Source organism: Macrobrachium nipponense, chromosome 20 (genome assembly GCF_015104395.2).
Source record: "Macrobrachium nipponense isolate FS-2020 chromosome 20, ASM1510439v2, whole genome shotgun sequence".
Taxonomy (NCBI): domain Eukaryota; kingdom Metazoa; phylum Arthropoda; class Malacostraca; order Decapoda; family Palaemonidae; genus Macrobrachium; species Macrobrachium nipponense.
The window spans coordinates 73,358,032-73,385,910 of NC_061089.1; the positions used below are offsets into that span (position 1 = coordinate 73,358,032).

The 27,879-nt window shown below is 38.9% G+C and overlaps 2 protein-coding genes across 2 annotated transcripts in view; both read left to right on the forward strand.

Moving 5' to 3' along the window:
• Window positions 1-17,881, forward strand: part of LOC135195074 (uncharacterized) — a 28,396-nt gene extending 10,515 nt beyond the window's left edge. Inside the window, exon 6 of the mRNA XM_064221450.1 lies at window positions 7,563-17,881. Coding sequence (XP_064077520.1) covers window positions 7,563-8,430 — 868 coding nt within the window. The 3' untranslated portion in view covers window positions 8,431-17,881. The remainder of the gene's footprint in view (window positions 1-7,562) is intronic.
• Window positions 17,882-19,828: 1,947 nt separating this feature from the next.
• Window positions 19,829-27,879, forward strand: part of LOC135195094 (cytochrome c oxidase subunit NDUFA4-like) — a 24,766-nt gene continuing 16,715 nt past the window's right edge. The window contains exon 1 of the mRNA XM_064221476.1: window positions 19,829-19,988. Coding sequence (XP_064077546.1) covers window positions 19,935-19,988 — 54 coding nt within the window. The 5' untranslated portion in view covers window positions 19,829-19,934. The remainder of the gene's footprint in view (window positions 19,989-27,879) is intronic.

Below are 27,879 nucleotides of genomic sequence, written 5' to 3' on the forward strand. Positions count from 1 at the left end.
GGTGGTATTTATAGTGTGGGGTTCCGGGTTGCATCCTGCCTCCTTAGGAATCCATCACTTTTCTTACTATGTGTGCCGTTTCTAGGATCACACTTCTTCGCATGAGTCCTGGAGCTACTTCAGCCTCTAGTTTTTTCTAGATTCCTTTTCAGGGATCTTGGGATCGTGCCTAGTGCTCCTATGATTATGGGTACGATTTCCACTGGCATATCCCATATCCTTCTTATTTCTATTTTCAGATCTTGATACTTATCCATTTTTTCCCTCTCTTTCTCTTCAACTCTGGTGTCCCATGGTATTGCGACATCAATGAGTGATACTTTCTTTTTGACTTTGTCAATCAACGTCACGTCTGGTCTGTTTGCACGTATCACCCTATCCGTTCTGATACCATAGTCCCAGAGGATCTTTGCCTGATCGTTTTCTATCACTCCTTCAGGTTGGTGTTCGTACCACTTATTACTGCAAGGTAGCTGATGTTTCTCGCACAGGCTCCAGTGGAGGGGTTTTGCCACTGAATCATGCCTCTTTTTGTACTGGTTCTGTGCAAGTGCCGGGCATTCACTTGCTATGTGGTTTATGGTTTCATTTTTTGTATTGCACTTCCTACATATGGGAGAGATGTTATTTCCGTCTATTGTTCTTTGAACATATCTGGTTCTTAGGGCCTGATCTTGTGCCGCTGTTATCATTCCTTCAGTTTCCTTCTTTAGCTCTCCCCTCTGTAGCCATTGCCAATTGTCATCGCTGGCTAGTTCTTTAGTCTGTCTCATGTATTGTCCGTGCATTGGTTTGTTGTGCCAGTCCTCTGTTCTGTCTGTCTTTCTCCTCTGTCTGTATATTTCTGGGTCTTCGTCTACTTTTATTAGTCCTTCTTCCCATGCACTCTTTAGCCACTCGTCTTCACTGGTTTTCAGATATTGCCTCAGTGCTCTGTTCTCGATGTTGACGCAGTCCTCTATACTTAGTAGTCCTCTCCCTCCTTCCTTTCGTGTTGTGTATAGTCTGTCCGTATTTGCTCTTGGGTGTAGTGCTTTGTGTATTGTCATATGTTTCCTGGTTTTCTGATCTATGCTGCGGAGTTCTGCCTTCGTCCATTCCACTATTCCTGCACTGTATCTGATTACTGGCACTGCCCATGTGTTTATGGCTTTTATCATATTTCCGGCATTGAGTTTTGACTTGAGTATCGCCTTGAGTCTCTGCATATATTCTTTCCTGATCGTGTCCTTCATCTCTTTGTGTTTTATATCCCCTCCTTCCATTATTCCTAGGTATTTGTATCCTGTCTCATCTATGTGTTTGATGTTGCTCCCATCTGGTAGCTTTATCCCTTCAGTTCTCGTTACTTTGCCTTTTTGTATGTTGACTAAGGCACATTTTTCTATTCCAAACTCCATCCTGATGTCCCCAGATACAATCCTTACAGTCTGGATTAGGGTATCTATTTCCTTGATGCTCTTACCATACAGCTTGATGTCGTCCATGAACATCAGATGGTTGATTCTGTTTCCTCTTTTCTTGAGTTGGTACCCGGCATCCATCTTCTCTATTACTTTTGTCATGGGAATCATGGCTACTACGAAGAGTAGTGGGGACAGTGAATCGCCCTGGAAGATCCCTCTCCTGATATTAACCTCTGCTAGTCTTATTCCAGAGCTTGTAAGTATTGTATTCCAGTTGGGCATTGTATTTTTGAGGAAGCTGATGGTGTTTTCCTCTGCCCCATATATTTTCAGGCATTCTATTAGCCATGTGTGTGGTATCATGTCGAAGGCTTTCTTATAGTCTATCCATGCCATGCTTAGGTTTGTTTTCTTCTCCTACTGTTCTTCATTACCATTTTGTCTATCAGGAGCTGGTCTTTTGTGCCCCTACACTTCCTTCTGCAGCCTTTCTGTTGGTGGGGGATGGTGTTTGTCTCCTCTAGGTAGTTGTATAGCCTTTCACTGATGATACCTGTTAGTAACTTCCACATTATTGGTAGGCAGGTGATAGGCCTGTAGTTACTGGCTATATTTCCTTTACTCTTGTCTTTTTGTACTAAGGATGTTCTTCCTGTGGTCATCCATTTGGGTGCTTGGTGATTTGAGATACAATGCTGGAGTTGTTCTGCTATTCGTGGGTGTAGAGCCTTGAAGTTTTTGAGCCAGTATCCATGGACTTCATCGGGACCTGGGGCTTTCCAGTTTGGCATTTTCTTTAGTTGGTGTCTGACTGTGTCTGTCGTGATGTCTGTGAATCTTTGTTTTATTCTCCCTGTTTCTTCTTCCTTGACTTCCTGGAGCCATGTTGCATGTTTGTTGTGTGATACCGGATTGCTCCATATGTTTTCCCAGAGTCTCTTACTTGGTTCGGCTTCAGGAATTTCTGGGTGGTTGTCTTCCCCTCTTAGTTGGCTGTATAGTATTTTCTGGTTGGTTCCGAATAGTTTGTTCTGTTGGTATCCCTTATTCCTGTTCATGTACCGTTGGATCTTATGTGCTTTGGCCTTAAGCCTCTGTTTTACATCTTCTATTGTGTTGTTTAGTCCCCTCTCTTGTACTTTGTATTTCTCATTGAGTTCCTCCATTTCTCATTGAGTTCCTCCCTTGTTTTCTTGCTTCTTAGCCTTTTTTCTGCCATCTCTTTCAGCTTACTCAAGTCAGATCTCATCACCATGATTTGCTTTTCCAGGCGCCTTTTCCAAGGAGGTTGCTGTTTTGGTTCTGTGGGTTGGTTGTGCTGGTGGTTGTTGTGTTCGAATCCCCATCAGTTCTGCTACTAATCTTGCTCCTGCATATGTCAAGTTATTTGTTTCTGTGATACTGGTGGTGTGTATTATGCCCATTATTTCATTGACCTCACTTGTTTTCTGCCTTAATTTCTTGGTGTTGTAGGCTTTCATGGAGGGGATCTTTGTTCTCTCTGTATCTGGCTCCATCCATTGTCTAATCTTTTCTACCCATTCCGTCCTCTCTGTTACTTCGTCGGTGTTTCTTCGTGTGTCGTTGTTTGATACCTCATCCTCCCTGTCGTCTTCTGTGACATCGTCTTTCAGTTCGTCTTCGTGTAATTCGTTGTCGTGTGACATTTCCCTTTCCAGTTCTTCTCTTTCTGTTGGGGAAAGCCAGTTCTTTTTCTTTATGTTCCTTACTTGGTCTGCCAGCCTCTGCTCTGTTTGGGGGGTGTTATTCCTCTCATTCCAGATGTTGACCAATCTTCTTCTATATCCTCTCTCCGTCGGGTTGCTTCTGATGTAGCATCTCCATATTTCCTTATTTTCTTCTCTTGTCCATTTCTTCCTTTTTGCCTCTTTAGCTCCAATCTCAGTCTGGTGATTACTGTCGTTGTGGTGATCAGTTGCTGGATAACGACCTCCAAGTACCTGACCGTCTTCCCCTTCAATTGGGTTGAATACCTGGTTGCCAGACGAAGCTCCTCTGTTGCCAGAGGTTCCATTTACGTCGTTGTCGTTTATTTCTTCATTTCTTTCCATCATTGCTGAGTTTTGCTATTTAACCCATAGCTGGACCCTACCCCATCAGGGATAGGTACTCATTTTACAGCTGAGTAGACTGAGGAAATTATGGTAAAGATCCTTTCCCAAGGAATCAACGCCGAGGAGAGCGGTCACCCATCCAACGACTGACCAGCCCCAATGTTGCTTAACTTGACTTAAGTCTATTGACGACCTAACCCACTCCTCCACGGCGACACACGAAGAAACACCGATGAAGTAACAGAGAGGACGGAATGGGTAGAAAAGATTAGACAATGGATGGAGCCAGATACAGAGAGAACAAAGATCCCCTCCATGAAAGCCTACAACACCAAGAAATTATTATTATTATTATTATTTGAAAGTATTAAAAACAAATAGTACAAGTACATAAAAAATCTCGAGTCTCAGTAAATGTGAGAGAGAGAGAGAGAGGGCAGAGAGAGAGAGAGAGAGGAGAGAGAGAGAGAGACGAGAGAGAGAGAGGAGAGAGAGAGTAGAGGGGGGGGGGGAAATGTCAGGACCACATGATTGCAACACTGCAGCTCTCCCCCAGCTCTTCCCCCTCCTGGCTGTCACAGAACATGATATATATCTGACAGTTTTAGTACCTGGATCTCGAAAAAGGTTACAGAGAAGACTGGGATTTCCTTCATTGTTCGATAATTTTTTAAATATAAGCTAAAATCTTACTAATTCACTATGGTATTTTCTTTAATGAATTTATATTATTGCTGTATAAATTAATATTTGAAAATAGTAAATCATTTATTTATCATACTAAAAAACATACATCTTTGTAGTATAGAGAGAGAGAGAGAGAGAGAGAGAGAATTATAGTGATTATTTTCATTGGAAAATACACAGAGAGAAGAGAGAGAGAGAGAGAGAGAGAGAAGAGGCGAGAGAGAGAGAGACTGAGAGAGAGAGAGAGCTAAACTATAAAGGATTCTTATCTTATCATAATATGTGTTTTTTAAAAGCGTCGTAAACTCGGAGCGTCGGAAGCGTCAGCGTCGTAACCTCGGAACAAGTGTCGTAACCCCGGGCAGATTTTTCAATGAATATTTAAGAAAAAGTGTCGTAACCTCGGAACGTCGTAAGCCGGACCCGTCGTAAAGCCGGACCCGTCGTAACCCGGGGACCGCCTGTATATATATTATATATATATATAATTATATATATAATATATATCATATATATATATATATATATATATTATATATATATGTTATATATATAAATATATATATATATATATACGTGTACAGGCGGTCCCCGGGTTACGACGGTTCCGGCTTACGACGTTCCGAGGTTACGACGCTTTTTCTTAAATATTCAATGGAAAAATCCGTCCTGGGTTACGACGCTTGTTCCGAGGTTACGACGCTGACGCTTCCGACGCTCCGAGTTAACGACGCTTTTAAAAAACGCATACTATGATAAAAATCCTTTATAGTTTAGCACAGTATATTAATAAAAATAAGTTTCTGGTTAGATTACAACAAAAATTTTGAGATTATGATGATTTTCGACACTTTTTATGTTGTATTTTTCTATGTTTTTTAGTGACGCCTCATATGCGGAACTAGTTTCCGAGCGAATGAATACATACTAGTTTACATATAACAGTCCAAAAGCGCAAATAATGAAAAAATCATTGCTTGTTTCCAGTAATAATAACAAAACGAAGTTTCTGGTTAGATTACAACGCAAATTCCAAGTATCCAAAGAGAGACATTATCCAGTAATTTGATCAGAGAGAGAGAGAGAGAGAGAGAGAGAGAGAGAGAGAGAGAGGCGTCTTCCGACGCTCCGAGTTAAGGACAGAGAAGTGTTCGTTTCGTTAAACGGCCTCTGACTCATGCCAGTAAATGTTTTGTTGATACTAATAATATAAGCCTATTTAAAGATACGTTTACTTTAATTAGTCTATATGATACGTAAATAGTAATCAACTGTTCTTGTAGCCCTCAATATTTGGCAAAATCGAAGTATCCAAAGAGAGACATTATCCAGTACGTAATTTGATCAGAGAGAGAGAGAGAGAGACGCTTTGGCAACAATGGTCTCGGGGGTTTTTATAGCTTCCTTCTGCTTGATGATCGTGGATATTGTAGAAGGATTTCGACCATACTCGTTTGCCAAATCGACGATACGAACGCCACGTTCATGCTTTGCTATAATTTCATGTTTTGCTTCCATCGAAATAATTTTTTTGGGTTTTTTCTTATCACCTGCTTTGTCTTTAGCTTTGAGACCCATGGTAATAATAAAATAGACAAAATAACACGAAAAATAGGCGCAAATACAACGAACTAAACAACGACGTGTTAACATGCAGCACCAACAAACAAACAGACTGAACGCCATTTATCGGTCGCCTATACAACTAACACTCATCGCAAAATCGTATCTCAAATATTTCGTTGTATATCAAAGCTTGTATTTTCGCAAATTTTCTGTTGTATCTCAAAACATTCGTATATTAGGGCAATCGTATGTCAAGTTTCCAAGGTAATTTGATCAGAGAGAGAGAGAGAGAGACGAGAGAGAGAGAGAGAGAGAGAGAGAGAGAGACGCTTTGGCAACAATGGTCTCGGGGATTGACGTAACGTTTATTTTCTGAACAGATAGGACAGAGAAGTGTTCGTTTCATTAAACGGCCTCTGACTCATGGCAGGAAATGTTTTGTTGATACTAATATATAAGCCTATTTAAAGATACATTTACTTAATTAGTCTATATGATACGTAAATAGTAATCAGCTGTTCTTGTAGCCCTCAAGATTTTGCAAAATCACTCCAGGTTGTACATAAAACTTCAAGAATGTAGTGTCACCAGAGGATTACAATAGTTTTTACCTTCAAGAACCAGCATTCTTTTATGAAAATAACTCCAGGTTGTACATAAAACTACAGGAAACAACATGTAGTGTAACCAAAGGATTACAAGTAAGGTTTTTTATAACTTTTTATTAGTTTAAGACATATTTCCAAGCGTCGTTCCAGCTTACGACGATTTTCGGCTTACGACGCGTCTCAAGAACGGAACCCCCGTCGTAACCCGGGGACTGCCTGGTATATATTCTATATATATATATATATATATATATTATTATATGTATTATAATATATATATATATATATATATATATATATATATATATATATATATATATATATACGTTTTATATATATATATATATATTATATATATATATATATATATTATATATATATATAGATATATCATCTATATCTATATGTATACAGATAGATATATATAGATATATACTATATATCATATGATATCTATATATATATATATAGATATATACATGTATATATATTATATATAAATATATATATATATATAGTATATATATATATATATATATATATATATCTATCTAATATCTATGTATATCTATGTATATCTAGATATATATATATTATATATATATAATATATATATATATATATATATATATATATATATATAATATCTCTATCTCTCTATCTCTATCTCTATCTATATCTATGATATATATATATATATATATATATATATATATATATATATATATATATATCTATATATATATATATACTATATATATAATATATATATATATATATATATAATATATATATATAATATATATATATATCTATATATATATATATATATATATATATATATATATATATATATACTATATATATATATATATATATATATATATATATATATTATATATATGTATATATATATATATATATATATATATATAATCTATATATATATATATATCTATATATATATATATATATATATATATATATATACATACTATATACATATATACTACATACATACATACATACCTACATACATACATACATACATACATACATACATACATACATACATACATACATACATACATACATACATACATACATACAGTAGGATTTCTTTCTGTCCCTTGATTATCAGAGATTATCAGTATATTGTAGTGTATGTAGTGCATTCTATAAGAAGTTTGATATAGACAAAAAATTGATATATTTTCCAGAGTGAGGAAACCATACCGCTGTTACTGTGGGAAGAGCTACATAACAAATCAAGGATTGAAGAATCATTGTCATCATTCCCATAAAAATGAGACTATGACAGTAGTAACAACAAACACAGGAGAAGTTTTGCAAGTTCCTTCAACCCAGCTAACATCATCTGACATCATTAATGGACCGATATCTCAAAAGAATCGAACAAGCAATGACAGTGAAGGATCCTCACAGGTAGGTGGCACAGTAGTGACCTCTTCAAGTTCTCCTCAGGTTGCTGTAACTGGTCAGGTTATCAAAGGAGGATCAGCAGTGGTACAAAAGGGATCAACAAACATACCAAGTATCAATTTGTCAGGATTAGTTGCAGCGGGTGGTGGTAAAATTGCATTTAAAGCATTATCGAATGGACAGTTGTTATTGTCACAACCACTGGAGGGAAAGTTAGCATCTCTCATTAAAGCAGATACAGGTTTTGAAAATTCATCTGATGAGAACAGAAGTAATATTTTGACTCTAAAACAAGATGGATACCAGCAACTTGAACTGAAAAAGCTGGCCTTTCCTATAACTTCCAAAACTTCACAACATCTTGCTGTAACAACATCAACTCTTTCAGTGGCAGTCCCAGCAAATTCTTTTAATTCACTCAAAACTCCACAGAAAACTATGGCATCAACCTTTCTAGCACGGCCACTTAAAACTGAAATCTCTTCAAATTTGCCTAGTATTACTACAGGGTTAGAGTCCCTTGATAGCCAGTCGGATAACAGTAAACTAAATGGGCAAGGAGTTATTCTGGGTGTGACCATGGAAGAGGGAACTCTTATTGATGATGGTGATGAAACACTGTCTGAATTATCTGTGATTGATTAAAAATGTCAAAACTGGGTAGTAATAGCCTTATTTACATAGTCTCATTTTTAGAGTTATGTATAGCATTGAAACTATGAAAAATAATATTCCACTGTTATTGGTGAAGCTTCAAGTGATAGAAAATATTTTATCAAATATGATTTCGTTATACTGCTTTTGTGTAGTTTTGTTTTTTGGAGTGGAAATGGAGACAATGTATATTTATGTATTATTTGTACATATTCATTGATATATTTAAAAATGTATATATATATATATACTACTATTCTTATGCTTCATGCATATACTGTACATACAGTACCATATTTTGTAAGTTTAGTATATGCATGTTATTTAAAATACTACAGTATGTTGAATATGCTGTGAAGGGTGTTTTGAAGTACATTACAATATGTCCATTTAATATTGTCACCCGTGTAATGTTCCTTATGCTACAAATTTATTTGATCATCTCAACTTTACTTCACAGTCACAAATGATATGTACATTTTTGGAGTAAGTTACAGCTGTACAAGTAGATGATAAATTTGCCTTTATGAACTGTAGATGTTAAATATTGTAGGTCTATTAAAAAGGGTGCCTTGAGATACGTGTAAAAAAAAAAAAAAAAAAAGACCTGCATGGTGCATATTATAGTATTCATTACTTTCTACTTTGAGCTTTATAAAAGGAATGACTGAGATGTTATAAAAGGAATGACTCAGGAGATGTTATGAGAGAATATTAGTTGTATACATGTTTGTATACATGTTTACTGGGTGGAGTATGTGCATTTCTTTGTTGCAAAAATGGTTATTTTCTCAGTAAAAGAATACAGTACATGCATTTTGTTATAAAAATTACAGGATAAAACTTTTCAGTGTTTTAGGAACAATATATTACCATCCATTTTAAAATCTGGTTATTTGATATGTACAGTAGTACTGTGTATGTTAATGGATTCTAATATGTTGTATGATACTGTATTCTAATACTAGTAACCGAAAGAAATGGATGTGAAATGAAATGTAAATCTTAACTTTGAGCAAAAGATTAAGTGAAGCAGATTCTTGTAGAAATTATATCTTTTAGATTTTTTCAAGACCAAATGTATTGCAATCCACTTTAGGATATACATGATGGTTGAAAGAAATATGTAGTAAATATTTGCGTGATTGACTGTTGGTGGAAATTAACTTTTGTTTTCAGTGGATATAATATTGGTATTTTAATAAGAAAAGAAATTTATCTTCTGATTGAGGCAGTATTTGATTCATTGTTGATTAAATTGATTAGTACATATAGTATCTATTTTTACTCTTGAAATTTAGAAAGGTCACAAAGCTCAGACTTTTATGTATGTTATTTCAGACAGACCAGATATATGATGTTTGATAAATCAAGTACTTTACTTTCGGTTGTTGCTCTCTTTGTTATTCCCCGTAAATGTAACCCTACATCTTTGTATGAATTGGGTAAGGAGGGGGTTGTTGATGGTATAGTTGAATTGCAGTGAAGGAGTTTATTTATGACTAAACAGATCAGGCTCTAAACTGGTTTTTTGTTATTCGGGAAAAATCATTTAATGTGTACTCTTACAGTCTCCTAAAAGTTAATCCTGAGAAAATCTTTATTCTTATATAGTATACCAAATACTGTATGACTGGAAATTGCTTCTCTCAAAGTACTATTTGAAGTTTATTACCGCTATAATTGAATGCTATGGGGATTTGTATTGGTTGATTGGTGGGTTATGAACCGAGTATGAAAAAATTACATTTTAAACTTAAATTTACTTAAGACTATGTGATTCATACATATTTTTATGTTAAAAACAAACTCCTAAAGGCTGAAAATTAAAAAAAAATTATATTTGGAGGATATTGACCATGTTAATTTTTTTAAGTACAGTATGCAATGTATATCCTCAAACATTAGTATATGTCCTAGCTTACAATAGTACTGCGTAAACCACAAGAACTCGACACCCATTGTGTGTTTGGGTACAATGTTTGCTTTTGCAGTAATCTGGGTCAGCTTTAGACCAAATTCCATCGAAAGTAGGCTCCAATAAAGAAAGCTGATATTTTGATGGTGTTGAAACTCCCAAAATGCAAATACATTATTTTGACAGTTTCACATGGAAAGCTAGGAAACTCCTATAGTATGTGCATATTTTGTGATATAATGATACTAACCGATAAAGCAGATTCCCCTCTATCTTGCATATAAAATATTTCTATATGGTGATATTATATATATATTTTTTGTGTTCAGTGGATTAAAGTAAAAAACAACTGACATATACTGTAAACTACTGCCATCTGCTGGAAAGTACAGGAAATCATAGTAGTTTATGAACAGATGTTATCAGATAACTTATATAATATAATCTTGCTTGTAACTAAGCTTTCAAAAGATCAGTTAATTTATCATGTTTCCAGGCATATTTATTATATGTTGGCTTTATACCACTCTATATGTTGTAATATTATAATCAAACAAACTTGAAAGCAAAGGCAACCAAAATTAGACCTAAATCTTTAAAGATGCATATGAAAATGACCATTTCCAAATTTGCAATTTAATGTTGCATTACATCAACAAAACAAACAGGAGGTAAGCCTCTCTTGAAATGTGATGATTTCTGCTTGTTTAGTAGGCATTACCAAGGTGCATAATTTACCAATTCTTAAATTGTGTGATCCTAACAGTTAATCAATAAGGAGTATGAAATTTTATTACTATTTGGAAAAGTAATAAAAGGTAGAAAAGGCTGCAGACACATGTAAATGAGGAAGATGGGATTTTCGTTTTTATCTAATTAAACTTTGTTAATACCTGATGATATGAGTATCAGTTAGCCTATATTCTGTGTTCACAAAGGCAGTGATGTAATAGTGTGTCCCGAACAAACATTATGCTAGATATCTAGCAACCAGAGAAAATACTATTTTGCAATGACATCCATTAAATAGTTTAATATGCACAGAGATATTACTTCGTGTTATATCTTAGGACACAGAAAGGACTGATGTGGAAGCATATTTTGAGTGAAAAACAAACATTTGGCAACATTTTTGGTAAAATGTTTTGACTTACTAAACCAAAGCTCCCATGAATTGTGTGTTTACCAGCAGGTGGCAGTTGTGAGTAGTATAATCCTACCTCTTAATTCTGGCACTCTAAGTTGCACAACTCCCATGATCTGGGATTTTTTTGAATCAGTCTCCATTGAGCTGCTATGAGGGCAGTGCCACATGTTGTTTCAGTTTTTGGATTTTTCTGGATTTTGGAATTGAAGCACAATGCATTTCCAACTAAATCATTCTGTGAAACTAAAAACAAAATATATACAGCATACAAAAGAACCATAATTTGCATGTATACTTGTGTATCAGCCGATCTCGCATATCATCCGAGCATTTAAATTTAATCCTAAAACATAACTTCATCATAAACGTCTTGTATAGTGAGAAATGTATAGTTTAAGTAGATTACTCTAGGCTAGGTTTTCTATGCCTGCCTCAGTTTTAGAAGATACCATTGATAATGCATATTATAGCCAACCCCCACTTATTTGCGGTTCAGCATCGTGGCTTCAGTTATTCGTTGATTTTTCTGTGGAATATGTCCACATTATTCGCAGAAAATTTGCCTATTCACGGATTTTTTCATACAACAGTTAGTGTATTTTTATATTTCATACAATCGACTTACCTGTCAGATATATACATAGCTAAGACTCCGTCGTCCCAGCTATGTATATATCTGCCAGGTAAGTATGTATGAAACTTTATTGTATCATAACAATATCATTTTTCGTGACTAAATGTTTTAGGATGATAGTTTAAGGTATATTTGGTGTTTGAACTATTAAAACACTATCCTCACTATCCCTGAAAGTATCCCTACCATCCCTGAAAATCAGAAACTCGGAAGCCTGGTCTGAATTTATTTTACTTGACTCTTGGTTGGTTATTTATGAACATTCTGACATTTTCAAGAAATTTTTTTTAAATACAGTATACTGCCATTCCATGTAATTACATAAATGTTGGGAACCTAAAATGCCTGTAATTCATAATTTTATTAGTAGTATATTTGTTTCATTTTCATATTCTTATTATGTTTAAGATACTAATTTTGGGTAGTCATTTCAAGTGTAATTTGTTTCCAGCCTTTTTAAAGTAAACCGTTGGTTTTCGATAGATTTTTCTATAGACATTGTAGAGAACATTATTGCTTGTTTTGATGATTAGTAGTATTCTCTAATCCATTTTCCCCTTTTGGTAAATGAACACTTGAATAGAGGAAAATCTTTCATCATTTTATCTGTCTTTGGTTACTTAGATGTAAAATTATTGAGAGAAACATTTTGAAAATAACTGAAGTGAATTGTGTGAATTGATGTTTAAAATTAAGCATCTGGTTGTTAGCTGCTCATTTTATAAATCACATTAAAAATTGTGTATTCTTTGTCATTAGTGAGTTGCAAATGAAAGATTATTGTACTCTGAAGTGTAGTGAGATGCTGCAGAGAAAGTAGTAATGAATAACTGTTTGGTCATTTATTAGCAGGCCATAGATTTTCCCTGTATATTTGGTATTGTATTGTTGTAATATATTGTACAGTTAGTGTTTAGGGATTAAATCTTTTACTGTATTGGTGTGGAACAAGCTGAAAAGAAATTCTGCAGAAGAATTTTGTACAGATTGATGTACCAAAATTTTTATTACTAGAAATTTTTATTTCCACCAACTAAATTTCATGTCAAGGAGGAAAGACCTTTTAAATATTTAAGTAGATTCATAAATGCTATTCAAGTATTATTGGTATCTGACCATTTCTTGTTTTCTAGTCTCAAATTGTTCTGCTTGCATTTGTTAAGAAATGCAAATTAGTTTGTAAGCCATTACAGTTGTTAACTATCAAGTTGCACTAATTATTCATTGTTACTGTTCTAGTTAACATAATTAGGTGACAGTTTGTTGTAAGTATTCTCCCCTGGGAGTCACAAAAATGTACCTGGAAGTTCAGAGATTTTCTCCATCCACAGTAACCTTGTAAGTAAACAAACTTCACTCATTTTTCACATGACTGATATTTGCAAAAAATTGACCATGGTTTGTTATTCTTTATTGTGTCATAAGTAGAATTGGTTTATTGCTACACAGATGAACCTTGAAGTAAGGGACAATGGGCACTTGAAATTCTTGTAGAATGAAAAAGTAGAAATCACTTATTAGGTGATTTTGCAATTCGTTAACTTAATCATTTGTGTCATGGTTTAGTAGTGAGTATCCTTACAGTATTTATTAAGATACTGATGTCTCTGAAGCCTTGAGCTGAAATTAATCTTTTGATAATATTGTTCTGTCATAACATGTTGACTGTAAATACCATGTGTGGTGTCTTCATCACTGCAGGTATTATTGCTGGTACCCTTTGGATTTAAAATATTGCAAACCACAGAAGTAGTATATTCACTGTGATAATACCATCCTTATTGCCTTTAGAACTTGGCCTTCCTGTCGAGTTCATATGTTTCTTGACAAGGAAGATGAAAGCACAGTAGATTCAAGAGAAGTATTTTTTTTCTTTCTTTCTCTACAATACGTAATTACAACTTCACATCATATTGTACTACTTTGCTTCTATTAAGATTTGTTGGGTAATTTTGAAAACTTGATTCTTTATCCTGTTAACACCATTGCTTTCAAGTAGCCTTGGTGATCCACCTTGTTTGTTCAGGAAACTAAAGATACTTAATTTTTATTGTTGCATTTTACCCAGAGTAGTTCTGTAGTTATTGGGCAGATTGAAGCTGTCAGAGGCATCACGTGTTGGCTCGGTACGGTTTAGAAAATTTTTTTCTTAATCTTTGAAGGCTGGACAATTTTTAATGAACAAAAAATGAAATTTATTGGAAATAAATCTTGTGAAGCAGCTTGTCGGAATCTTCAACATTTTCATGTTATGTAATCATTGAAGTTGTCACAAGTTGCAGTTAATGAAATAAGATCTAATTTATTCAATTAAAACAAACTAGGAGATAGTTTAAGTATAATTAATTGTTGATAATAATATAATGGTTAGGTTGAACAAGCTATTGTGAGTGACACATTCCAACTTTGCTGTTATGGAATGATATTCCTGACCAGAAATTTCAAGAAGCTCGTGCAGACTGATTTTTAGTGTATTTTCTGAGTTTTGTGTACCGGACAATACAGTTAGTCATTGTGTAAAAAAAACGTACTGTATGTCAATATGATCTTGAGATGTTTGTATATGAAACCTATGATCATTTTTAATAGAGTATGAAACAGAAAACTTAGTGTCTAATTGTTTTTTGGTACTTCAAACCAAGACTTAGTGGGCAATCAGAAATTAACAAAGCAAATGTTATGGGGATGTATGAAGTCTTTCAGATCATCATACTACTCTGGTTGGCTTGGTCAATACTGAAAGAACACGTTATTCTTCTAATTGTATTTTGGTACTGAATAACATATGGTTCCAGTGCCAGGTTGTTAGGCAAGCCATTCATCAATCAACTAATTCACCATCATTTCTCAGAAGAATGCAATTCAGAGGGAGCTAATGTATTTTCTGTCTTTGAATCAAGTTCCACCAGAAGGGACACCATTTAACAACTGATCACCTTGAAGGAATGTTTATGGTTCTTCAGGCAATATGTTACTATGTAGTTATGCAAACATGGAAAAGTAGAGTTGTTATTGTCTGTCTTAAGACCACCTAAATTTTAAGACAGTCTCTTTATCATCCAACTGCAGCTCAAAATTAAGTCTTTATGTTGCCTGGCACATTACCAGAATAAATAAAACCAACTACCTACATCTTGATCAAACCTGGCCATTCCTGTTAGTGATTAGTTAACATTTTTTACACCCATCATTTGTAACACAAAACAGACTTAAGGAATAACATATCTAATAACTGAAAAAGTCATACCCATGTGTGGATTGTGAAATTTATCATACCACGAAGAGCATTCCATTGAAGTAATTTTATCTTGTATTTGACTTTGTCACACCTTGGATAGTTAAGAAATGGCTTACAACCCAGTTCCTGTATGCAGAGAATGTAGGGCAGCAACAACCGTTAAATATATCGCATGCAAGTTTCTTAGCTGCAGCCAGCAGCTAATATCAAGGTTTGGAAATAAATTGGTTAAGGAAGTCATCATTGTCAGTTAGGTAAATTTTTAAAGACCAGCAAATACTAGATAAAATGTAAATTATATTAAATAAAAAAAAATTCAAGCCAGCACTATTGGCTTTAGAAATTTAACCTGTTTCTCTGGTTAAACTGTTTAATAACAATAATAAATAACAATAATCTTAACCAGTTTGTTAGAATACAAACCCTAATAAGCTGTTTTGCTCTAACAGATGACCTTAGAATTGATTAAACTACTGGCATGCAGGAGGAGTGCCACCCTACTCATGTTTACGCCATTTTTTTTGTCTTGCTACAAATCGGATGAATTTATGACCTAAAGTGTAATCTTGCATTTGTTTCCTGTTTTTTGTTCTTGCTATCCTTTTTTATCTCCATCATCCTGCATAGTAACATGATTGTTACCGTTGCAGTATCCCTTTTCTTTTTATGAGTACTTTAATTATTATTTTCATGTACTCTGTTTTTAACATTGCTTATATCTGCCACTTCATTGCCTGACAGTATGTACGTAGTCTGGGCATAGTACATGTATTTCACATTAATTGTCTGCTGATTGTCTTTTTTTGTATTTTCTGCTTGGTGTAAAATAAGACCCATTTTGCTTTTATTTTTTGTTTTACTTTGAATTTACACTTTCTTGACTTTGCATACAGCGATGTATTGCTGTACTATTTCTTATTCATAATTTAAGATTCGTATGAGGCATGTACGGCTTTTATTATGAATATTTTAGGAGAAAAATATTTTGAGGCATTTTGTCTTGAGAATGAAATCCTTTGCTTTTTGCCTTTTAGTCAGATGTTTAGCAATCTATTTCGTTCTATGCATGCACAGGTAATTGTGCTTCAACTATTATGCTTTGCATTTATATATGTAGTTGACACCATTTTTTTCCCATGCTAGTACAGATTTCATCTATGGAAAATTCTCAGAATAACTAGTACCAAGTTACTTTCAAAGAGTTGTCTTTCTGCTTTTGCAATCTTCACATATATGTTTTAATCACTAAGTAAACACTTTTACAGGTTTGATTTTCATGCGGTTTGCATTATTTAGAAGCTGGTTTTATACTTCAATTAGAGGCCTCCCTTCCAACACTGCACATTTATTTTAATTCTTATGCTGTTTGTTTATGGGCAGATCTAAAAAATGTTGTCTGTCTGTCAGTCCTGCACATTGGATTCATCGGAGAGCAGAAGAATGGTGATCTAGGCCAAATGATGAGTGACATCTTCTCTCTTTGGATGTTATTCCTTTGACTCCATCTGTTGATTACAGTAGTTGAGACTTATCTGCTTTCTCTGTCACGTAAAGCATGTGTAAAATAAAGGTTTGTATGCTAGGAAATGGTAATTTTACTACATCTTTAAACACAGAGATAACTTCTTAAATGGGAAGCAAACTTCTTAAATGGGAAGCAATCATAGTAAGTTAATTGAAGACACATATCTTGGCTTTCAGAACTATATTACAGTGACTCATTGGCTATGTATTGATAATTCATGGGTTTGTTTTGCTGCAGGCATTAAAACTTAAAAAAAAAAAATTACAGTTTATCTCTTGAATTCAGAGACCGTAATAGAAGTTATGAGATCTTATGTTTGTTCATTGACATTCCTTAAACTGTAGATTGTATACTGTGCATTTATTCTGTAACAGGAGTCTTTAATTTGGTAGAATTCAGAGTTCTCCCATGAAAAATAAAGGAATATAAAAAAACCCAGTTAATGATTATAGTGAATGAGGGTGTCATACGTTTCGAACTGCACCCATAATTCTTAGCTGATGTATGCATGATTAGATGGATGCCCTTTGTTCCCATCTGATGGGCACTTTAGAAATTTTAAAGCCACAGGCAGCTTTTGATTTATCCTCAATTACTTTATACTGTAATACTTTTTATTACGTATTAGCATGGCGGTTTTGAAAAACATGCATTTGTATCTTGCTTTAGTATGTTATTGTACCATGTACATAATTATGTTGTATAAAACCACCGTAAAAAAAAATTTTCTGTCCTTTTTTGTAAAGTTGAAAGATTATAAATAGCAAGTTCCATGTTTTTTGTTAACGATTATTTCATTATATGGGATGTGTATTGTTACTGTCGTATAGTATTTATTATTTTCACTACATGGATATAATTTGTATGAGGCATTATACTCAAATCTAGTCAAGTTTGTTCATTAATGGCTTTAATTCTTGTATTTTCATTAAGTACATTTGTAAACATTAAGCCTTATGTAAATAAAAAGTTATGTCATATTTTTTTTATTTTTACCACTAGAAATATTACAATTTGAAATATTATTGAAACTGGTATTCGTTTTGTTGCTTTTGTGTATACGGTTGTACCTCGGTTCCAGTGAATCGTCAATTCACTGGAATATTGAGAGAGAGAGAGAGAGAGAGAAAAAAAAAACTATATTGCTCCAAAGAGATCGCAGATGGAAGTAAAACATTGAAACTGAACCGAGGTATAACAATAAATATAAACCGGAAAGCTTATGTTACATATGTAAAAAGTAAATACAAAGATGCATTAAATCTAATAAAAAAACTGTATCTTGCAGCCCAGGAAGCTGATGGGGCAACATTACTGTTGCTAAATACACCGTAGATTAGTGAACTCAGTCAGTTCATAATGAAGGTTCAACGTCCGAACAAAGCGCCTCAGTGGCGTGATCGGTATGGTCTTGACCTACCACGTCGGTGGCCACGAGTTTGATTTTCGGGCATTCCATTGAGGTGTTGGAGATGTGTATTTCTGGTGATAGAAGTTCACTCTCGACGTGGTTCACAAGTCACGTAAAGCCGTTGATCCTGTTGCTGAATAACCACTGGTTCCATGCAATGTAAAAACACCATACAAACAAATATCAGAACTGGATCATATAAATAGCCTCCAGATACATCATTACAAGTTGAAAGAGGTGGCCATCCAGTTTCCACACCATAACCAAGTAACTACAGTACTATATGTGGTTGGATTAAGGCATTCTTCAAACAAGAAAGAACGCCACACAATTCCTTTAAACTTTTTGAATTGGTGGTGATGTCATGTCCCATTGATACCAGTGGCGGAGTTACTGGGGATGCAGGAGTTGCAATTCACCAAGGCCCACTGTGATTGGGGGCCCATCATGATGTCTTAGTAGATTAATTTGGTAATATATATTTGTAAATATGTTTAGGCAATCGAAATAATAAAAATATAAATGATAATGATAATCATAGTAGCAGTAGTTTTTATTCATATCTATACTATATCATCTTTAAATGGTAATTAATTTTGCCGTTCATGACAAGATGACCACGACAAGATACCCACTCAAATAATTTGCACCAGGGCCCATAATGACCTAGTTCCGCCACAGATTGATACTGCCATGATTGCGTCTCTTGTATCAATGGAATTATTAATAACAGCTACTATTCGTATGTGACCATCCGCACTTCACCAACAGCGAGCTTTTGGAATGTATCAACTAATGAAATTCTTTTATAATTCTTTTTTTTATCCAAATTTTGTAACTAACTTTAGGTCATGATCACCGACTTTACTAAATAAAAAGAAAAAGAAAAACTACAACCCGACTATCAAATTTGTCCTAAACACGCCGAAAAAGCAAGTACAACTGTAATACTGTAACACTAAAAAATCTAATGTTTAAAACTGCGGACAAGTAGCAAGTTATTGCCATGACAAATCAAAACTAAGAGAATAAAGCGAGAAACCTCTGGTTGAGCGCAGAAAGAAGTCATTGAAATTGTAAGGTCACCACTTCATTAAAAGAAATGACGAACAAAGAAAGAATCGTTCCAGGTACAAAATATCAAAAACAATTTTCCATTTACTCTTGTGTTTACTATTGAAATTGCATAGTGTTTGAGTGTGTGCGAAAGAGAGAAAAAGAAAACGAATATACAAAAAATTTAATAAGCGACCAAATATTTACCCATAATCAGCTGAGAAAAGAAAACTGTTCGAACTCCTAAATGAGACATTTAGTACTGCAGTTCGAAACGTCAAAATGTAAACCATTCTAATGACGCACAGTCTAAATATAATGTAAAAAAAACGTTTAAGAAAATATAATAATTAAGTTACCATAAAAATTAGCTGAAATAATTGAATAGTTCTGCTTTGTAATGTAGAGTTGCGAATTTGGTGATGAAAACGAAGCAGGTTTCGAAGCGAAGTGTTTCGTCATATGAACACTACGCAATCCTGAACCGTTCACCCAATCGCCATATTTACTCCGGTTGCTCGGCCGATACCCAACAAGCATCAGCCACCGAAAAAGAAAGGAGCACCATGACCAAGATGATGCAGGGGCTTACTATTGCCAGCTTGAAAAAGCACAGGGCTGTAAGTAGATCACTTTTGTAAAGTGTCAGTAGCTTATATTTAAGCGTAGAGGTTAAAATATGTCGTAATAGTAGACTGGATTATTTATGTTACGGAGCTCCATTAGGCTAGATCTGACGGTTTAACCGACGAAATTTTTAATTTACCATCATACCTTATATTATTGGTTTGTTATTAAGTGATTTGTGCGAGGGAGATTACGTTTAGGCTTTACGTTTAATTTGACGTAGGTTGTGTTGAGCGTAACGTTGTCAAGGTTATCTTTTATCAACCGTGTAGGGCATTGCCTACCATTATCGGCCCACGTACACTTTCCATTCATGCAAATTCCATATTTATTTGCTCTTTAATTTTTAGTTTCGTCAATATTGTTTCAAATTTATCTAATTTACCAGCAACTATTAGGCTAAGTGACCCAGGGTTAGGCCTAAGTTATCCTATGGGGTGTAGGACGCACGAAGCAAGGCCCACCGTCTGTATACCTACCTAGTATTAGGGGAAACAGTCGACTGGGCTAGCTGATTCAGTTTTTCACTGTGTGGATCCTCCCTCTGAAAAAGTACTTTGGTAAAATTACAGTTTCAACCATTATGGGAAAACTGGAATAAAAATATATTTGTTGCATCAGAAATAATGTAGTTCCAACGGATTTAACATATATTTTGACTGCAAACCATCCGATTTAGAGATTTACTATGTAATTGGAGTTAAAAAAAAAAAAGTTTTTTTTCCAGAAAAAGGTAAATGTCCAGGAGAAGGCCGCACCCGTTTTTCAAGTATTAACGACGAAAAACGGCAAAAAAACGACCAGATGTGTTGCACATCGCATAGAAAACATGAGGAAATGAATAAAAAAGAAACAGAGTTACTCTTACACACAAAGATCTAAGCATAAACCTACTACTACTTCAATTATGGGGGATCCCAGTGGGAAACGTTTTTGGGTGGGTGGGGGGGAGGAGGAGAAAAGTGATTTTCGGGGCACTACCGAACCTAATACACCCACCTAACCTTACCTAGGGCCCTGTACCCCTACCTAGGCCTAGCGGGGGGGCTCCGCCCCCTGCGACCCCCCCTTAAGGCCACAGTGATTTTCGGGGCACTACCGAACCTAATACAACCACCTAACCTTACCTAGGGCCCTGTACCCCTACCTAGGCCTAGCGGGGGGGCTCCGCCCCCCTGCGACCCCCCCTTAAGGCCACTACCTAACATCCATCAAACCAAATCCAAAGTGATGGTACTGCTGTATACATCGTTATACTACCACCATTATAATATACTCTATAAATTAATGAAGCTTACCTTAAACTGTTGGTTGATAAAAATGTGCTGCTGCTTTGAGGGAAAACGTGAAGCCATTGCAAGGTTCCCTGACATGCAACTTAAAGTAGGAAGTGGCCAGGTACCCGACGACCACATTGCACTGCAAACAATCGGTAGGAAATCGAAGGTCTGTCAAAATTAATGCCAGAAGGGCCAGCCACTACCTCTGCCATAGGTACAGGAAGACAAAATGCCGTTTTTTGCTTCATTATTCGAGTATTCAGTCAAACAAGGATACCAGTGGACACTAGACAGGTAACTTTATTACTCCGCTGAAATGCTAGTGAAACTTAGTTTTCGACTCAAGTCATTCGTAATTGGTTATGAAACCCATGACGTCATAACGATGTCACACCTCTCAGCCAATAATGAGTAACTGGAACTGCTTTTGTTTGCGTAAGAAAGTAAGTTAGAGGGCTCATTAAAAGTAAACATTACCGTAGAGGAAAACACCTCTCCCGACTTAGGAAAAAATTCGAGTAAAAACTTAATCTTTTTTTTTCTCTGGTAAGTAGCATTAGCGACAATAATGTATTGAGAAGAAGTGTTTTGTTATCACGTGCTTTACTCGGGAAAAATATCAATATAATAGATTTCCCATAATGGTTGAAACTGTAATAATACCAGTACTTTTAACACGTCCTGACACTGGAGATGGGCACCAGTCACAAGTCTTCAGTGGTGAGAGTAACAGCTCGAGACCTCTACTATCCTTTCGAAGTATTTCCTCCAAAGTTAGAAATTGAGGTCATATTTTAAGATCAAACAGAGATTAATGGAAGTCTAGCCATGCGCAGTGCAAACATACCTCCATGACGCTTTCAAAATTTTTACTTAGGGGAAACAACTGACTGGACTGGCTGATCCAGTTTTCACCATGTGTGGATCCACCCTCCAAAAAAGTACTTTAACATGTCCTGACACCAGAGATGGGCACCAGTCACGAGTCATCGGTGGTGGGAGCAACGCCTCGAGACCTCTACTCTCCTCTCGAAGTAAGCGAAAGTACTTTTTCCGAGGGTGGATCAACAAGCGGGGCAAGACTGGATCAGCTAGTCCACTCGCTTATTGATAATTTTAACGTTATTTTTTGTCATCTGGATGTAATTACCCGTAATTTACCTTTGAACTATATCCTATGGTAAGGGGGACCATTGGGAATGCGGGGTTTGCGACCCATGCAGCTTCTGCCAATTTGTGGACCACTTCCCAGGAACGAATGCAGGGTTGCCAGATTTTTCTTGTCCAATAGGGTAAATGACTGAGTGGCTACTTCCCAAAGAAGCGCTTGAATTATGCCATTAGGGTAGAACATCACAGCAGGCCAAGCAGGCCACCTACAATCAACGCAAGCCACCCTCCGAAAAAGTACATTATAACGCGTCCTGACACCCGAGATGGGCATCAGTCGCGACTTGTTGTTGGTGAGAAACGGAGCTAAAGACCTCTACTCTCCTTTCGAAGTAAGTATTTTCTCCAAAGTTAGAAATTAAGGCCAAATTTTAAGATTTAAACAGAGGGTACTGAAAATGGCGCCCACGGCAGTGGAAATCTCACCAAAACGCTTTAGAAATTTTTACTTACAACTAAAAATGTTTCGAAGATTGACGCCATCTCGATGTTTACGGAGTCGCTTGTGTCAACAAACTTTCCATTTCCTGTGATAAATCCGCACACCACTTGTACCCACAGACGCTGGAGCACTTTTATCACAACAATCGAAACACGATTTCTCACCAACAACAAGCCAGGCGTAAACAGCTGTTTGGGTAGAAGATGACGAGAAGCGTGCTCTTGGCTAATTTTTAAATAAGTAGTAAAACATCAATATTTTACATATTTATGATGATTAATTTGAAAATATTCGTTATTGAAAAAGTAACTCGACTCAAATTTAAGTAATTATTTTTCTGAATTAGAACGTTCTTTCAAGTTCTGTATTATGACGTCACGACATCTTGACTTTCGTACCTATTGTAAATAATTGCTATACTCAACTGTCATTGCAGAACAGTTTACCAGTTATTCATGCAGATTGTTATCAGCTATACATGTAATTGTTATAATCGTAATGCGCATATATATCTTTATTATTTACTTTTTGGATATATGAAGATGTTTTACTGCTGGATTATCGCCGTAGTGTGACGCAATCGTTTTCGTCCGGTGGATGGGCCTCTGTCTGTTTTCGCACCATAAGAAATTATGGGGCCGAATTTGCAATGACCAGAAAGTCGTTTTTTTTAAAAGAGGGAACGTTAGCATTGAGGGGCCATATGTTTTGACTGAGAAAAATACAAATTTATTCAATAGCTAGCTTGTAAAAAATACTTGGTTATAAAAACTTGATTGACAACTAAGCAGCATGTCTACTATGGGTTTGTTCCGATACGTAATACAAACCCTCGGTCCTTTAACAATAGGAAGTAGCTAGCGGCAGCTGGAACGGTCGTAAGCTTCGAACAAGGGGAGAACGGTAGTTAACTGCTTGTCCGATCGTCGCGCGCCGCGCGACTGGGAGGTAAACAAATCACTTTTGCTTTCGGCCGTGTGTGGATAGGACGTGCTCGTCATCGCTCTGCCCGCTTTGTCGTTTGCTTTGAGTTTTTGAGTATTTGCCCTCTTTTCCTGTGTGATTGAGAGTAATTGTAAGTACTTTGCATTTCTTTTGTTCATTTATGATGAGTGAGGAAGAAATGGAGATTTCGCCACGCCCTCCGGTCGCCCGTAGAGTGTGTCCCGGGCTGGAGGGGCGTAGATGTGGACCCGGCTATTCAGATCGTTTGTTGATGTAGATCCTCACGAGGTTTGTTACTCGTTGTCGGGGGCGAGAGTGCTCCCGCAACGAGCCATGTGTAACGTGTATGCATTGGTCCGAGGCCGCAGTGGGTGCTGTACGAGGGCAGGAAGAGACTTAGGCCGCCCAAGAAGTCATCGGAAAGTCCCAGTGACTCCTTTGGTAACGGACACTTCGTCCTCTTTCCTGCCCCCCGGCCAGCCCCCACGTTTCGCGCCTTCCCCTGCGGGGGGGGTAGCGGAGTCCTTCTCCTCTCTCGATCCGTCGAGTGTGGAGGAGGGCGCCCGCTACCCGGACGTCCAGTTGTACTCGGGGTCTTCCGTCCGCTCTGGGTGGGGTTCTTCTTCCCCCAGGCGCGAGGAAGCCCCTCTAACTAACCCGACTGTTGCTTCCGCAGGTGTGCCATCAGCGAAGGACGACCTGGGACAGGTGTGGGAGTCGCTGGGACTGCAGGGAGTGCCGAGCATACAGGGGTTGATTCAGCGGTTGGCGGGGTCGGCAGTGGTCACTCATGGTACGGTAACCACTACAACACACAATCTCGACACCAGCATATGAGATGCCACCGCACCTGGTGTACACACCACATGTCATGTCGGTAACACCCACGGCGGCAATTCAGAAACCAATTCCTGCCGTGCCAAAGAGGACGGTGCCACCGCCACCTGGGTTCTTTGTATTGCCGACCCCGGACTTCCGCTGCCCAAAGAGTACCCCCCTGGACCTGCCGCCAGTGCCGAGGATGACGGTAGCTGCCGACAGGACGCCTGGCTCTCCTGTGGTACCTGCCGTGCCTGCCGTACCTGTTGCTGTCCCAGCCGCTCATTCCCTTTCAGATCAGGTGCCTGCTGCTCATTCACTTTCAGATGTTCCTGCCGTTCCTGCTGTTCCCGGACCTGTTCCTGTTGTTCCTGCTGTTGGTGGTGCTGTCACAGTCTCAGGTCTTTCCGGACAGGTGCAGTCGGGCCCTGTTGCTTCGGCAACTGCCCCGGCTCCCTCCTGGATGGAAGACCTGACGTCTGTCCTGCGGAGCCTGGCGAAGAGGAAGAGGAAGAAGGTGTCGTCGTCGTCTTCGTCGTCTTCTTCGTCGTCTGCTGCCTCTCCTTCCCCTTCGACTTCTAAGGCTAAACAGCCGAAGAAGAAGGTTGCCTCCTCCCCCCCTAAGAAGACTCCTTCGGGATCTTCTAAGGGCCCGGCTCGCTCAGGCGAGTTGGGGAGCTCTTCTGCTGGTCCTCCTGTTCCTTCGGGAACGGGGCCCGTCTCTTCTTCTGCAAAGAAGAAGTCGACGGGGACCAGAGGTGCACCAGCCTCGGCTGGTGCGTCCTCACCTGGTGCTAGCGGTTCTGCCGCTAAACCAGGTTCCGTCTCGGCCGCTTCTGTTCGCGAGAAGCACCGAGTGGACGCTCTTCCAAAGAAGACCGTCCAGCCAAAGTTTTGACGCCCGAGCTCGCTCGCCGTCAAGACAGCGGCGCGGAGCAGAAGACTGGCGAGAGTCGTGCACACGACTCTCGCCAGGCCAGTGGACGCTCTCGCAGCGATCAACTGGCTGCTCGGGATGACGTGACGGTCGCTGACCAGCCACGGGTTGAGGCGAGGAAGGAGTCCCCGCGGCCGCCGGTACCAGCCACGGCTGGTACCAGCGGCTCGACGCGCCGAGAGGACGCTGGCCGGTCTCGACGCGACAGAGAGCCTAGCAGGTCACCCGTCCGCCGCTCCCGATGGGACCGGGCGGAGACGGTGACCAGCGGCAGCTCGCCTGACGCTAGAGATCGGTCTCGACGTTCTCAGCCGAGCCAATCGCCCCAGGCGAGCGGCAACGCTAGGCCTGCTGCTCGACCGTCACCGCGGGTTGACGATCAGCAGCAGCCCTCCACGCACGCTGGTCCTGCCAGCGAGCGAGGGAGGGGGGGGGAGCGTCAGGTCTGCCTCTCCCGTACCTTCAACCTCCTCGGGCTATACCGGGAGGAGCGAGGTACCGAGGAGCGATCACGAGAGGTGCGCCGCTCGTGACCAAGCTATGACGCCGTACGGCTCAGGCACGTTTTAGGACCGACCAGAACGTACACGCAAGTAGTTGGAGGCGACCGTCAGGGGTCTGTCGCTGTTCCTCCTTCTGAAGGAGGAGTATCGCGGATATGCTCTTGCTGGAGGGACTGGACGTCCTACTCCACAAGACGCAGTAACTCCCTAGATACAGAGGAACTTTGCGGAGGTCATTAAGCTGATGCGTCTGCATAATGACCTTGCGGAAGGATCGCCGCTACCACCGGCAGAGCCACGTCCCGGCTCGAATCATTTTGGGGTCCCAAGAGGGAGCCCAAAATGATGGTGGGGTTACCGCGATCTGAGCTTGCAGACTCAGTCCTGGATCAGGTGGAGAATCTCGTCTCAGGACGGGAGGACTCGCTAAAGTCGGACGGTCTCTAAGCTGCTTCCTCCTCCTCTACAGCGGCAGAGGCGATTCTACGTGCCTTTCGGAAGACCCGATACTGCCTAAAAACAGGTTAACCACCGGAGTTAGCGAGGCTGACTCCAGGTGTGTCCCTGCAGCAGCTCCTGTCGGAGAACCTATGGTTCTCGCAGCAGGAGGCACTTGCCCTGGAATTCTACCGCTATGGCAGCATTCCAGGCAGTTTTCCTGGTTGGGATTTGTGGTCCCTCACAACATCCAAATCCAAAGTAGCGGCCGGCTCTGGGAGTTCTGCTCTCGAAGACGACGCTTCTTTTAGGAGACTGTGCCAGTCTGAGGAAGAGCAATCTCTTACCTCGCCCATCAGACTGCTAACCTGTGGGCCAACTTGGTTCTTCGACGTAGGGACGCAGTCCTTACCCGAGTGACCAAGGGGCCGGGCGTGAGGCGGCACTCGGGCGGTTCGGAATGGACCTCTTAGGAGTTCCCCAGCTCTCTTTCCTGGAGAGATGGTGGACGTGCGGTGGAAAGCGGCGCACTGACGAGAGTGACCCGCTTAGTTCACAGGCAGTCTCGAAGGTTACTGGGCAATCTCGAGCGACTGCGGCCAAACCAAAGAGCTTGGCTAGCGCTTCCACGGCGGCGAAAGACGGTTGCACCGTCCAAACCCCAGTGTGAAGACTCCTGTTGTTTCAACTTCTGCTAGAGAGGAGGCCGCAACCAGCCCTCCTTCCAGCCCTCCTTTCCCCGAGGAGGGTGCTGGAAAGAAGTCGAAACGAGGAGGGAAACACTAGGGACGGCGTTCCCCCTCACCTGCTGCCGGAAGTGGGGGGGTGCCTAGCGAGCCATTGGGCGACCCTTGGCAGCACTACGGCGCCGAGAACTGGATAGTAAGACGTCCTTCGGGAGGGATATCTACTACCCTTCGAGTCTCGGACCCCCCCTCATCTCCAAACCGGTCCACCTACAGACCTATGTCCGGGGATCAGCAAAGGACAACGCTCTTCGACAGGAGATCAAGACCATGCTGGCGAAACGAGCTGTAGAAATCGTGGAGGACCAGTCACCGGGCTTTTACAGCCGCCTCTTCCTAGTGGAGCAAGGCATCGGGGGCTGGCGTCCGGTGATAGACCTCTCTCCCCTGAAACCGCTTCGTTCGCACGACGCGGTTCACGATGGAGTCGGCACGCTCGGTGCTCGACTCGATCAGGGGGAACGATTTCATGCTTTCAGTGGACTTGAAGGACGCGTATTTTCAAATACCCATCCATCAGTCCTCCAGAAAGTACCTCCGCTTCATCTTCGACGGGACGGTGTACCAATTCAGGGCACTTTGTTTCGGTCTCTCAACGCCCCAC